This window comes from Narcine bancroftii, chromosome 11, assembly GCF_036971445.1.
Source record: "Narcine bancroftii isolate sNarBan1 chromosome 11, sNarBan1.hap1, whole genome shotgun sequence".
Taxonomy (NCBI): domain Eukaryota; kingdom Metazoa; phylum Chordata; class Chondrichthyes; order Torpediniformes; family Narcinidae; genus Narcine; species Narcine bancroftii.
Window position 1 is genome coordinate 70,603,906 of NC_091479.1, and position 15,901 is coordinate 70,619,806.

A 15,901-nucleotide genomic window follows, 5' to 3' on the forward strand; every position below is an offset into this window, starting at 1 on the left:
AATGTTCTATAAAACAAGATTAAAAGAGAGAAAAAGAAATGGCTCGAAATTCCAATTCTGGCGAATGTCTGCCTGCCTTTGGTTTATATCCCTCCATTCCCTGCCTGTTCATGTCTAAATCCTTATTAAATATTGCAATTGAATTTGGTTCCACCATTTCCCCTGCTCTACTTAGGGATCTGCCTAACTCCCAAGTTCAGGTTTGAATTTCCCTTTAGTTGGACACCAGCATTCCATTTTGCCTCCCAACAAGGGCTTTCTGTAGATTTAGGGAGGCCATGATTTCTTTCTCCTGATTTATTTTTGGTTCCAAAGCAGAATGTGTGCATGTTAGAATAGCAGTTGATGAAACATTTCCTAGCAGTACTAACAGGATAAAATGATACTGGCATGAGCTGCAGACATATCCAAGTGGAACTCCTAAGGCATTGAGAGAACTGGGTTAGGAAGACAAGGAAACGTGGAACATGTTTACTTTACAAATTAGTCATCTGCATCCAACTTCCACCCCGAACTCAAACTCACCTGGTCCATCCACGATAACTCTCTCCCCTTCCTGGATCTCGGGAGACCAGCTTTCTACTGACATATACTATAAACCCACCAACTCCCATAACTATCTGGACTACGCTTCCTCACACCCTGCCCCCTCAATTTCTCTGCTGCATCTGTTCCCAAGACAAGTTCTTCCAGTCTAGATCATCTGAAATGTCTGCCTTCTTCCACAAATGTGGCTTCCCTCCACCACTATTGACTCAGCCCTCACCTGCATATCCTCCCTTTCCCACTCATCTGCCCTGACCCCCTCTGCCTCCAGACGCAACAAACATAGAATCTCCCTCATCCTCACCTACCACCCCACCAGCCTCCACATCCAACACATGATCCACAAAAATTTCAGGCACTTCCTACGGGCTCCCACCACTAGACCCATCTTTCCCTCTCCTCCTCCCTCATCCTTCCACAGGGGCCTCCTACCTCCGCGATCCCCTCGTGCACTCATCCCTCCCCACCCATTGCATCTCTGGCACTTTCCCCTGTGCCCGCAGAAGGTGCAACACTTGCACTTACACCTCTTCCCTCACCGTGGTCCAGGGCCCAAAACAGGCCTTCCATGTTAAGCATCTCTTCACCTGTGCATCCAGGGGACTTATTTACTGCATCCGGTGCACCCTTTGTGCCATTTTCTACATCAGAGAGACCGGTCGTAGACTGGGAGATCACTTCACTCAGCACCTCCACTCCGTTGGCAACCACAGCGATCCCACCAATGGCCAACGACTTCAATTCTGGGTCACACTCCCATGCTCACGTCTGTCCATGGCCTTATGAACTGTCCCACCCTGACCACCCGCAGATTGGAGGAACAACACGTTTTCCGTCTGGGCATCCTCCAGCCAGATGGCATGAATGTTGACTTCACTGCTTTCCGTTAAACCCGCTTGCCTTTTTACCCCCGTCTCCCATTTCCTGCCTTTCCAGTTCTTTCACCTGCACAACCCTGCCTTTCCACCCCTCTCCCCTTCAGTGCTGCTGTCCCTTCCTTCCCTTCTCCACCTATCATCTCCTGCCCTGCCCCCCCCCCCACTCTTATTCTGACAGGCATTTTCTCATACTTTGACGAAGGGCTCAAGCCCGCAACATCAATTATGTATCTCTGTCTTTGCTACATAAAGGACACTGTTTGACCTGCTGAGTCTCTCCTGCATCTTGTGTTTTTTACTTTAAACCACAGTGTCCACAGAATTCAGTGTTTTACTTCGTACAAATCAGTTAAATTGGGCCAGTGATCATAACGGATACATGATCCAGGCAAACTTGGAATGTTGTTGTCCATCCCTCTCGACACAAAGATTTCGGCTAAATTTTATGATTTTACTGCAAAATACTGTGGATGTGGTCTTTTGTGGAGACAAAAAGATTAGATGTACTCCAGTTCAGGTTGTTACCTGTTAAAGGTGCAGCTCATGAATCTTTAAGGCCCAGCGCTCTGTTTGATCAGTTGTTTCATCGTAATCTTACTACCTCCTCTTTTCCTGACCAAATTTTCCTTTTTTTTTTGAAGAGAGGAAACATTACTGCTGTACTCATTGGGAAAAGACTAATTTAAAATACTTAAAAGTGGATTAGTTATTTTTATGTAAGCTTTTCAGTTTCTAAAAATAAATCCTGACTTTTCATCTTTAAATCGGGGCTGTCAGGAAAATCTTGTTGACTACTAATACCATAACATAGCTGGAGCAGCTTCTTTGTTAACATTCCCATTTAAATGTGATATTCTTGTATGCAATTTGTTCATTGTTTTGTCTCTCAGTGTAAAGTTTAATTTAATTTTTTTTTGCAGCCAAAAATCCAGCAGTAAAAACCATTTTCATGGAAAGGCAGTTAGAAAAAGATTCAGTCGTTGAAAGCGACTGTGGTACTCACCTTCGACTGCATAATGGACCGCATCAATAAGACAGAATCCTTGCTGAAGATGTGAAGAAGCCTCTATCTTAGCCAATACCTCCAAGCGGCCTTTACTCCCATTCTTCTAGCGATGCTGGCTGAATGAGCATCTGGCAATTTTACCTAATCAGAGAGAGCCCGATATTACTTGTCCTATTGATGGTGGTTTTGGGGGTGCCAAGTAATGCAATACACTAGATTTGATGTAAACCAGGATAATCATGATTTTACCCTCCCCTTCTACAAAGATAATTATTGTCAATCATGATCTAAATGGACTTGACTCAAAGATAAAAATTATCAAAACATTTTCATCTGGAATTTTTTTTAATTCTTGATAATTGGCAGGATTTATGGAATCCCACATGATTACACCGATTTGTATCCCTATAGTTTTTATATAAATTATATATGCTTTCATCAAAATGTTTTATTGCAACATGGTAGATTTTCCTATGTGGGGTATTGCAGAAAACAAAATCTAATCTTTGTTCTACCGGCTCTCATGCTTTACTATTGCATTTATAATTCCATGCCTGTATAGAAACTTTAGCAACTAAAAAACAAAAAAAAAACTTTTCAAATGCAAAATTTGTTTCATTAATTGGCAGCGGTGGAAATTTGAGAGAATTTTTTTTTCAAGTGATAAGGCAAGTGGATTGTCACCAGTTTTAATCCGAAGGTATTATAAAACAGTGGAGTTTGCCAGCAAGATAACGTAATGAGTGAAGTTTCAGAGGGACTATTGAGAGATAAGTGGAGAACAAAAACATAGGAAATGTTAATGATGTCTTATTATTCAGTGTTAAAAGTGCACTTATTTTGTGACGAATTATTTCCCATTAGAAAAGAACAGGCAGGGATTGTAATAAACAAGGATTTTCCTGTAATAAGAATGGATTTTTATGGTTTTAATAGTGGTATAGCAAAAGCAACGGCTGTTTTGTGTAATATAAAGCTGGTGTGCAGAGACTGTTAAGATGAAGTTGCAGCACAGAGAACTATTTTCCTTAAGCTAATCACCATCCACACAGTTAAGAGGTTGTACCTTCAATTGTTAGTGTTAATTTTCATTAATTTATGATTTATCATTTTATTAATGCTCTAACTGTCCAGGATAAGTTCAGAAATAGAATTTAGGATTGTCAAAAGTTGTGTGTTTATATATTTTTTAAATAAATTTGGATTGAATTTTTGCTATGTACATTTTGTTAGACTGGAGATTGTGTCCATATCTGTGGTTATTTTTGCACAAATGTTCGTCATGATTAGTTTAGGAGCTTTAAAGTATTTTAATTTTTCTAATTTATTGTGGGTTGTTATAAAACTACAGGGGGTGGGAAATGAATTCAAAATTAGAATAATTTATACATGCATACACACACACACACATATATATATATATAAATAAATGTATGTATATATAAATAATGCTAAATTCTCTCATGAATACAAACTCTCTAAAATTGATCATGTTTATCAGGAACTGCAACTGGATAGTGAGGTGCAAGACGTGTCCGAAAGGGATATCTTGGTCATTATAGCCAAGTGTCAGTAGTTGCCCACCCTGTGGGTCTTGGTATTGTATATTGTACCAGTACAAATCATGGACACACAATGCATAAACTTGTCAGCCATAAAGAGACAGCAGATTACTGTACGCCTTCTTTTGTATTGATGTAACAATTGTATATGGAGCTGATCAAAAATTTGTAGAAAATAGTTTATACAGCATTATATTATTGCTGAATCTCAGTGAGTTCTTGGGGAGAAAAGTTTTTCTATTTACACCTTATTTTTTGTTACATTGTTGACCCGTGGCATCTTGACAAAACTCTGTGGGTTTTGCATTGCTGGCCAGTCATGGGTGTGTTAATACTGCTGTTGCACAGATACAAATTTGCACCTGCCTCATTTGTGCTTTCCTACTGCAGATTTAAATTCTAAACCCCCTCCCCATTCAAAAATATCAGTAGCATGTAAAAATCATTATCTGTGCCATATCCCAACTGTTCCTTTTCTGTAAATGAATTTTATACACTACACATTTTCAATTTGCCTTGTACAATTTTCTTTACCGCCCCCCAGCAGTGCAATTGTGTTCATTCCATGCCTATTTTCATCTTTGTGGTATTGTTAACAGAATGGTATCTAGAATAGCTGTAAATAGTTAATTCAATGGCGTATAAATTGAACAAACCTTGTTTCAGATTGACACTGCCATGGTTCAACACCCAGCTCGGAGATATTCTCTAGTGAGGGATGTTTTTTTTCTTTTGTTTTGTAACAGGCTTTGTAAATAAAAAAATAATTTATATGTTTCTAAGAAGTACACTTTCCTGTTGAATCTTTACTCCAATTTATGGACTTCCTTCAATTGTTAGTAAATTTGTTTTGGAATCTGCTTGACAAAGTGTTTTCTCGAAAAGTTAATTGAAGATCGTCAGAAACTGAAGCTAATGACGTGATTTTGGTTTTTGCATCAGTTCATTGTTGTGGAATTTGGATGTGAAAATCAAATGTAGTTACATGTAATAACACCATTTCTAGGAGTTGAGCTCTCATCGTTTCAGCTACGCTATATTCACAAGATCTCGAAAGAAGGTGCAAAGCGCAGACTGTGTTTCCATTTTTTTTCCCCCAGTGACTCTTTTTAAAATGTTATTAGGTGTGTTTGTGGTCAGAGTTTTAATGTTTAAAAAACAATTGGCTTACAGGAGATAGTGAAGAGTTTAGAGAATATGTTATTAAAATGGGAGCCAAACTGAAAAGTAATTTGAAGAGCAAATTGTTTTACTCTGTCAAATTGACAATAATAAGCAGGTAATAATCAGAAACTTATGGTGCACGGGCATCCAGGACATACTGCAATCTTTCTTTAGCAAGGGGAAATCTCCAGATCATAGCACTGTACCATCCTTATCTCTGCTGCATCATCTTGCATCCTGTAACAATGAACCTGCGTGCCAAATTTAGATTAGTGAATTGAAATGGCCAGGGTTTGGAAAAGAAGCTGAAATACGATCCCAATGATGGTACCCCAGGAATAGTGTTGGTGACATTCCTTGGACATAGCTTTTAAGGCAGATATTTTAATATTCAATAAATAATATTTTACTGGTTAAATAAGTCACCTTTGGAAGCCCAAGTTGCATCCCGCTGTGATAAACCAGTCCATCTTATTGTATTACACTCAACGGAAATCCTCTACATCGGAGAGCCCGGACGCAGACTGGAAGATCACTTTGTTGAACACCTCTCTTTGTCCACTACAATAGCATGGATCTCCCTGTGGCCACCCATTTCAATTCTTAACCTCATTTCCTTGCCGTCATGTAAAGGTTCCATTATTCCTACGTAATACTACATTTAGAATGTAACGTGTATGAACAATGTCTGTCCATGGTTCTCATTTACTATCCCACCAAGGCCACCTGTAAATTGGTGGAACAACACCTCATCTTCTGACTGGACACTCTCTAACCAGATGACATTAATATGGACTTCTCTGGCTTTCGTCAAAACCCCCGTCGTCTCAACATTTCCTGTCTCCTTTCGCACAGACAATGATCAATTCTACCTAGTCCCTTATTACATCCAATTAACACCTTTTGTTGGTCTGGATTCTTCCCCCATTGATTGAATTCTGAAACTTTTGGATATATCCTGCTTCTGCCTTCTCTGATTTTTCTTTGAAGAGGGGCTCAGCCCGAAATGTCAGCAATACATTGGTGGTCTCTAGCTGCTGAATAAGCCAGCTGAGCTCCTCCAGCATTTCAGTGTTTGTTACTACAATCACAGCAACTGCAGCCTATTGTGTTTCTCTTGGAAATCCTCTGTCACCTGACATACTATTTTCATGGTCATTATTACAACATGACATCTTTAATCTGTGGCCAAGTTTCAAAATTCTGTTTTTCAAGATCATATTTAATTTAAATTTAATAGATTTCATGTTTCTCAATTGCAAATAATTGCATGAACTGTACTTTAGACTCAAGTTTCATATGCAGTGTACTAATATTAGAGACTTTTCTGAACAAATTATGGTCAGGTTTTCATGATAATCATTAAAAATAATTAAGTAATAATTAAAAGGATTCTAAATCAGCTGTACCAGCTTACAGAATAACAAAGCATTGCCCACTTAATGTATTGGTCAGGCGACCATCTTCATTAGATGGGAACTACTTAGTCAACTCGTGGTAAAACATGACAGTCTGCAGACACTGTGGTTGAAGTAAAAACACAATGCTAAAGAAATTCAGCAGGTTAAACCAGTGTCCTTTATATAGCAAAGATAACTTTGCCCTTCATCAAGGTATGGGAAAATGTCGGCAGGCATTGGCAGGGAGCAATACTTCACTTGTGTATCTACAGGATAGATTTACTACATCAGGTGTTCCCTTTGTGGCCTTCTCTATATCAGAAACTGGGTGCAGACTGGACAATCTCTTTGCTGAGCATCTTCCCTCTGTCCACACCAGTGTCGGACCTCCCAGTGGCCAACCATTTCAGTTCTGTATCCCACCAAGACCACCTGTAAATTGGAGAAACAATACCTGATTTTCCATCTGGGTTCTCTCCACTCAGATGGCATTAACATTGACCTCTGGTTTTTACCTCAGTACTCCACCTCCTTCCCTCTCTATTTACCTAGCCATCCTTCTTCCCCTTGCTGCTATGCTCTTCCTCCCTTCTCCACCTATTGCCTCCTGCTTTTGTGACCATCCCTCCCTCCTTACCTCTTTATATGGAGACCTGCTGACATTTTTCCATGCCTTCTTGAAGGGCTTAAGCATGAAACGTCATTTATGTATCTTTATCTTTGCTATACAAAGGACACTGCCTGACCTAAGTTTTTCCAGCATTGTGTTTTTATTTCTTAGTCAACTCACATGACTTGCATTGAAAAGTTCTCAAAATTGAGATATATTCTTGGGTCTGTATTAGGCTGAAAAGGTCATTGATATGCAAGCTTCATTCATGAACTTTATACGAAATAGATCAATGCTTGGGCCAATTCCTGAGAGCATCAGTATGTCAACTAGCAAAAGAAAGTGCAGGCATACCCTCTATTACACAATTAATACGTTCCAAGCAAGTTCCGTGGAAAACGTACTATTCAAAGCATCATTACAATGCACTTTCAATCCTATACAGTAAAAGGGATTATACAAAACTGATCTTTATTGGCAATAAGTGAACATTATTTGAGAAAATATTTGTCTAATGTAGATTTGTGTCAAATCACCAACATGAGACTTTCACCAAAGTTAGATTAGTGCCACTGCAGGATAGTGCAGGGACAGCAATAACTTTCAACACAGCCACTTAACTCTCTATTCCACAGCTCAGCACCTACATTCCAAATATTTTTAACGAGAGTCTTGCAAAGAATTATATGGTGGTTTAAATAGCAAAATCAATAAAACAATCACATTACAAGGCTGTGCTTAGTATGTTGAGGGTGTCGTTGATTCCTGTAGGTTGTTCTAAATAAGCCAGGATTGAGCAAGGAATTTTACTCTCAATTTGTTGACCAAGTGGCTGATAATGACAATAATCTAGTTGAGCAATGTGATGTTTCCAGTTCATAAGCTGAGCTCTATGGCAAATTTACGTTCAAGTGCGATTTTTGGAACCAATATTCATACATCTTGATGCAAATCAAAAGGTTGTTTAGTACTTGATACCTTATTTAGATCCATACTTATGTCTTCATGTATAGCAATATTTATTAACCACTTCAGTCTAACTTTGAGCACTTTCCCAGAGAAGTTTGGAAGATTGAAGCCCAGAAATTAGTTATGCTTTGGTTACCCTCCTCTTAGGCAAAGCATAAAATTTCATACAAAAGCACCAAAATACTGGAGGCACTCAACAGGCCTCACAACATCCATATGAGGTTTCATACCTTGAAAAAGGGGTCAGGCCTGAGTAAAAAAAAACAGTAAGGCATCCGAATTAAAAGGGCAGAGGGAGGAGTACAGACAAAAGGTGTTGATTTGATTGGAGGGGATGGGGGAGCTTGGCTCCGAATGCAGAGCTGGAGTAAAGGAGAGAGGGAAAAGAGAAGAGAGCTATAGGAAAGGAGACGGGGGGGGGGGGGGGGGGGGGGGAAGAGAATAAAAGAAACAGGAAGTTGATGTTAATGCCATCTGGTTGGAAGGTTCCCAGTTGGAATGAGGCATCTTTCCAAATGCAGGTGGTCTCAATCTAGCAGTGCACGAGTCCATGTATAGACGTATTGGCATGGGAATGGGGCAGGAAATTGAAATGGGTGGCCACTGGGAGATCCCCACGATTACGGCAGTCAGAGTCAAGTTGCTCAATGAAGCAATTTATATCCAGTCTGTCCAATGTAGAGCAATTATGAATTTTATTGATCAAAGTCCTGAAAGTGATCGCATCTTGTAATGACAACTTTGCCATGCCATATTATGATCTCACAGTCCCATAATCACTTCTGAGCTGAATATGAGAACATTGTAATTATTCCGTATATTTCAAACACAATTTTGTAAAGTGTTTGAAAAATATTGACTTGGAGTAGTATCTGAAACAAAAAGTTTACTGCAAGCCATGTAGTTATGGAGAATGTTCAAATAAGGAGGAACTAATTTCCATTTATTCATGAGATCTTTGAGTTCTCCATACTTACACGTGGGAGATTAGTCGATCCTGGTTTACGCAAATATAGTTCTAACAACTGCCTCGTGGTTTTTCATTCTTTATCTGTAAGCTAAGGCCACCAAGACCAATGATAGCACTTCTGCTGCAGTACCAACCAAGTTTAAATCAACTGGACACAGAAAAATTACTCCTTGGTTTCCACAACTGATACTGCATGTTGTTATGCATTGTACTTTTAAAAAAAAATTCTACCCCATGTCACTGGAGTTGTATCTGTTCGTGACCAGTTGTCCACTGACCAACAATGGAACCAAAGGTGATACATGGAAGTAAAAGCTGCATCACATCACTGTGATCAGAAATGATATTACAAACAAATTCAACTAACTTTCAAAAAGAAATAAAGAAGAAAATGTGCAGGTAAGTGTGTCTAATTAGGTAACCTTTCCACGAGATTCAGGGTAGTTCAAATGTGCTGCATCGTGTGTGCCCAAATATTACTCTCATTTAATTAAATAAAATTATAATTATATGTGGAATAACAGATTCAATGAATAAAAGTATCCCACATTTTCATTGTGCACTTCATTGATGCTTTCATTTATTGCAATTTTCATGTGACCCATTTGAACTCCATCTAATTTAAATCTGAATCATGACTGAAATTTGGATTTCACTGCCCTATTGGTTCAATTTACAAGCAAGTTACCCTGATAGAACAAACAAAAAAAGTTGTTTTTGCAGTTTTCCCAATTGGATATGCCAAAGCAAACTTATCTTGTACAGCTCTGAATTCATAAATTTCATCTACTATTAGAAATTCGACTGTTTTGATCTTGGTTAAATAGTATAACGAAACAGTACTCCAACTACCTAGTTTGTCAATCCATAACACTTGTGCAGAGATTGGTCAATGAAGTAGCTATTATTCACAGGTTAACCTTCACGGTGTAAACTTTATCACTGTTCCTGACACTCAGTAACAGGCTGAATTAATGTCCCACTGTCATCACTTTGCCTGTAATGACGAGTGGAGTTGGGGCAGAGCTTAAAGATTCTCTTCCCCCCCCCCCCCCCCCCCGCCCCCCTCTTGTTCACATTACCACATTGGTGTTCCAGTCTGCTCAGCAGCTCTGTCGAGTGGTAGAGCTTGAATCAAAATCATGCACTCTAATTTTATTTATTGGCAACCAATGGCTGCATTAAAGTTTCTGGAAAATACAAGATGGAAATGAAAATATAAATATTTATTTATTGGTATCAGTGTGTTATCATCTACCAGTCATGAAATTGGAATCTTAAACTACAACAACTCTGGTATATTCTAGAGCCATTTGAAGATGAAGTCCTTTGCAAAGAACTAGGCATTAATTGACCATTCATCCTAATCGTAGCCACTGACATGCTGTAAACTAGGGGAATGCCAGCAGCAGTGGTATAACCATACAACCGTTTACAGCACGGAAACGGGCCATGTCGGCCCTTATCCCTCGGAGATTTCCACAGTTTGAAACCGAATTAAGGCTGGCAATTTCTGTAAATCGCTTGATTAGGGATTATATATATTTTTTAAAAATCAGATCATTGAGGTGTCCTAGGCAGTTGGAAAACGTCCGTGGAAAGTCAAAATAGGATAAGACCACTGAAGAATAGCAGACAACAGGTGGTCTGGAGGCAAAATGGTTGTGAGCAGGAATGAAGATTGCTTTTCACCATTAAAATGTGAAGGAATTTATAAAGAACAGACCTGTTTAATGATAGTTATAAATTACTAGGACACCCTTTAAATGTTTACCAAACGTTCTCAGCAACTGTAGGGTTGGGAACATTTAGATTTGAGCTGAGAATTCTAGTACAGTATTTAATTAGAAACACCTATCAATGCATAGTGTGTTCAATGAATATTAATGAGTGTCTCAGAAAGGACCATACAAATGTTAAACAAAAGCTTGAGAATAAAGAGAATGAAGGCAGTAAAACTGTCATTGGAACTCAAGATTGACATACCGTTGGAGAGGTTTCCTGAGACTGGGGTAAAGCATTGAACTACACTTGGCAACTGCTTCCTTCTACAGAGAGGGCGAACAAGGCAGTTTAACCAATCAAATTACATGGAAATAATTTCTGTCTGCAATGATCCTTCGAATGTTTATGTGTTCTTGTGGCAAGCTGCCCATTTCTTGAGATCCACAAAACATCCACAGGTTGACTTTATTCACTAAACAAAATTATAAATTGCTGAACATTCAAATTCTTTGACATCTACAAAGAGTTAAAGGCAGGTGAATGTTGCAGCTCTTGATGCTGAAAAAAGGTGATTAATGGCATTAAAAAAGTTGAGAAAAGGTTACATCTTCAAGTATTGATTTTTCACATTGATCATTTCAGCTACCCACTTAATGTGATTTAGTTCCATCGAAGCCAGTACATTTTCATGATTAAATTGTAAAGGTGGCCTTAAACCAAAACAACAAGGCCTCTTTGTTTTCTTCACAGATCCTAGCACAGTACGTTTTGATAATTTTATTTCCCCAGAGGTTTGTTTTGACATCATTCCTCTATTCATGGAGTGTGGCCTTATTATTTATCAGCCTTTGAGATGGAGAGAGAGAGAGAGAGAGAGAGAGCAAGCTACTCCTTGTCTTGCTTTAGCGTTTTTTTTACTCCAACAGTGCTAGTAGATAGGTAATTCCAGAATCTTTTCTCATCCACTGACCATTTCTGTGATTGTCTAGTTTGTAATAGTTCTGGTCATTGCATTACAAGAAGGTTGTGGTAGCATTTGAGAGCATTGAAGAGATAGACCAACAGGTTACCTGGAATGGAGGAGAGTCATATTCAGAGTTTGTACAGACAGACTCTTTTTTTCCCCCCCAATGGCAGAAAATGTAAAACCTGAAGCACCCCTCAGATTGTTGATTGTCTGGAATGAGCTGCCAGTGGTAGATAAAATTACAATATTTAAAAGACATTTCAACAGGTATTTGGAAAGGAAGCCGAGAGACGGCTCTGTAATCCAAGTAAATGTGAAATGCACAGATAGACATTGTGAACTGTCTGTGCTGTACTGGAGGATCCACTTGGAATCAATCCAATCAGGGACCATGTCTTCCCACAGGCCTAATTCTCAGGCAGGGAAATATGTTCCTGAGCTGCAAGATCTGATGAGGGCCCCATTCTCTGAATGGGAGACATTGGCTTAGGGACAAAGGCAAATTGTTATATTTCAGGTGTCTATTGTTTTTAATGCGTTTGCATCCTTTTGAACTTAATATTTTGTCTTTTTACATGTACCAAGTGGTACTGATGTTTCTGAATGTCAACATTTTGTAAACTTTGAATTATTAAAATAACAGATTTTACAGCCCACGAGTCTAGAGATGGGAACTTGCTGTCTATCTTGGTGGTGTTGCTAGTAATACTTGAGGATGGATGGATGGATCTATCTATCGACATTTCAGGCCTGAGCCCTTCTTCAAGGTAGGAGTAAAAAGCAGAGATGCATAAGAATTAAAAGAAAGAGCAGGGGAAGGGGTGCACAGACCAACAGACAAAAGGTGTTAATTGGATATCAATAGGATCAGAGACAGGAAAAGTAAAAAAAGTGATTTGTGAGAATGTATTATCTCAGTGAATGCAGAGCAGGGGCAGGGGGGGGATGGGGGTGAAGACAGATGGATAAAGGAAGAGGACAGAGCTAGAAGAAAGGAGATATAGGGATATTAACTAAAAGACTGGAGCATATCACATGTAGCTCAACTAGTCCAGAATGACCTGGTCTGGCGAGGAGCAATTCTTTAAGACCTGCCAGTAGGTGTGGCTACGCTCTCAGCCAATCACAGTCATCCTACACTACAATCTGTACATATACACACTGGTGATAGAATCTGTACTATCACCCTGGGGGCCAACAGAAACCAGAGAAGTTGATGTTAATACCATCTGGTTTGAAGGTGCCCAGTCAGAATATGTGGTGTTTTTCCTCCAATTTGTGGTGGTCTCCGTCTGGGAGGGCATGAGACCATGGACCGACATGTCGGCAAGGGAACAGGACAGGGAATTGAAGTGGGTGGCCTTTGGGATATCCCTGCTATTGTGGCTGACAGAGCTGAGATGCCTTAAGTGATCTGCCAATCTTGCACCCAGTCTCTCTGATGGAGAGGAGACCACAACAGGAGCAGAGGTAGCAGTTGCTTGCACTGAGGTAGGCCCTGTGGTCCACTGGGCAACAATGAAATGCTTGGCCACTAGTGGAAGAAACCACAAAGACCATGCTGGACCCAGCACAAGCAGCAACTAGTGATATTGACCCACTGCACCTCATTTTTTTTTCTGCCTGAATGTCTCTCTTCTAAATTTTATATTCACAATTTAAACATCCCATCCAACTGCCGATGACAGAGCTCCTCCTGGAGAGTTGCTGTGAATTTATCTGATTTGCCTGTTACAAAGCCAGGGTGACTGTGGTCACAATTAATCTTGTACCTTCCTTTGGTTTTCTGTGAATCTACAAGTTTAAAATGGCAGGATTTTTTGGTAGTGCTTGGATAGCATGCAAAATCAAGATTTTCACTTTATCTCAGTACACATAACAATAAACAATAAATCTAAATGAATTAGACTGGCATACCTCTGAATTCTCAGGCTGCCATTTTTGATCAAGTCAATGAGAAACTGGAGGGACTCAGCAGATTGTGGCAAGAAGTGGAGAATGTTTCAGTCAGAATTATTTTTCAAGACTATGATGGGAAAGAGAGAAATCCAGCATAAAAAGAGAGAACTAAAGATAATATGGTACCAGACAAATGAAGGTAGGTAGAGGAAAAAAAAGGGGGGACATGCAACTTTGAGAGAAAAAGTGAGTAGAGGAGAGGGTAAAATAGAGATGGAAAGTGGAACTGGGTGGGGGTTACCTGAAACTGGAAAATGCCACTGAGTTTTAGGCTGAGCAGGTGGGATACATTGTTCTAAGTTGCTGCCTGACCTGCCAAATCCTTCCACCTTTCAGTGATTGCTCAAGATTCCAGCATCTACAGTTCTTAGGTTTCTGTCATAGGGCAGAGGGATATGGAATCACTATACATATCTCTCTCTATCTATATCTATATATGAGAGATAAAAAATAAAATATATAAATTCTATTTATGTATTTTATTTTTTAAAAACATAACACATAACACTAGTGCCTGTATGGTTTTTTTTTTTTTTTTTACAAACTGGGTAACCCACTGCATGTTAGCTCTGTAAGTACGCTATACTAGAAGTTTTTAAAATCGCTTGAATGGAATCATCAAAAAGAATGCTGAAGTCAAAAACCAAATAACAAGTAAAAATAATGGCATCATTTATTCATCTTCATCCGATCCTTGTTCACTGTCACGGTCTTCATTAAAATACGTTAGGAGAGCCGGCAACTGTTCTTCCATTACTGTACTCCGTACTGGCACATCATCGCTGTAATTTCTTTCGTCATCAGTGGAGGAATCCCCATCAGTATATACTATGCCGGCTTTTCTGAATAGGGCGATTAGTCTAGATCAAATACAGGCTGATGTTATCTGCACACGTATCACATTGTTTTTTTGTGACTTTTATAGGACATATTATGAAGGTGCTGGACAGGATGACTAATATTACATGCGCACAGTCTGCATGTGAGATCTACGAGAACTTTACAGTAATTTCAGATTTTCCACACACTACATGCATGTGTGCATGAGTGAAAATATGGTAATGCAGGCAAATGGGATCAGTTTCAATTGGCATAATGTGGTGGCCCATAGGGTTTGTTTCTCTGCTGATCTATTCTGACTTTGAACAGGGGCTCAGGCCTGAAACATTGGTTATATATCCTTACCTCCCATGGACAATGCAAGGACAGTTTCTCCAGCACTTTTGTGTTTTTAACTACAGTCACAGCATCGACAGACTTTCATCTTTCATCAGGCTGGTTATTCTGATTTATTAACGACTTGTTAACTAATTGTTTTTCTGTTCAAGACTTTGTTCTTTGCTCTCTTCCATTTTGTTTAAAGTTAAACTTATCAAGGGCCAAAGTTCTCTGAACATTGATACCACTGACCATCACCAAACTTTGCAAATTCTAATTTCTGAGTTTGCCACTGGATGGAGCACTCTGCACACCATCTGTTGGAAGGGGTTGTGTGGATCCCACAGGTTAAGAACCAGACCAAGGTCAAGGTACAAAGCACAAGTTTATTTTGGGGATGCAAACATGGCAACAGGGTCGAAATACTAAATGAACCTATACACACAATACGCAAGGGGTAAATATACACTTCGGATAATGAGGGAGAAATCGACAGAAACTAGGGAAATTACAATCAACAGTCAGAATCAAGGTGATACTACATGCCCCCACCCCTTGTCTGATACAGAAACAGCTCTAGCTACTTAACCTTGGGACCCACTCCAACCCAGTGCGAAAGGTGATACTCAAGTTCCACGAGAGGTCAAAAGAGGCAGAACAAAGGGGCACATAGTCCTTTGTAGTTCTGCAGACAGTATTTGGGGGGCGGAGGTCAATCACTTGGGGCAGGCTGCACCTCGTTGGCTGCTGTGGCCAATGGCTCGAAGCCAAGTGCAGGGGCTCAGCAGGGATCATCCTAGGTGATTCACCTGGGCCAAATGGGTGAAGGTCAGGGCTGAGTCCAGGCAGGCTGTCTGGACTGCAGCACCCGGTAATTTAGGTGGGCCAATCGCAAGGGTCACCTTGATGGCTTGGGGGTGAGTCCTGGCCTTGATTGACGTGCCATGTGTCCTCCGAATAGGAGCCCGGCAGCACCACCCTGTGGTG

At 39.8% G+C, this 15,901-nt stretch overlaps 1 protein-coding gene across 16 annotated transcripts in view; it reads left to right on the forward strand.

The window, feature by feature from the left end:
• LOC138745878 (ataxin-7-like protein 1) overlaps positions 1 to 3,652 on the forward strand; it is a 192,210-nt gene extending 188,558 nt beyond the window's left edge. For 15 of the 16 annotated variants that reach the window (XM_069903336.1, XM_069903335.1, XM_069903337.1 and 12 more), the window contains one exon: positions 2,345 to 3,652. In XM_069903336.1, the coding sequence (XP_069759437.1) occupies positions 2,345 to 2,457 (113 nt within the window). In that variant the 3' untranslated portion in view covers positions 2,458 to 3,652. The remainder of the gene's footprint in view (positions 1 to 2,344) is intronic. The other variant, XM_069903332.1, reaches the window with a different exon arrangement.
• The last annotated feature ends 12,249 nt before the right edge of the window (positions 3,653 to 15,901 follow it).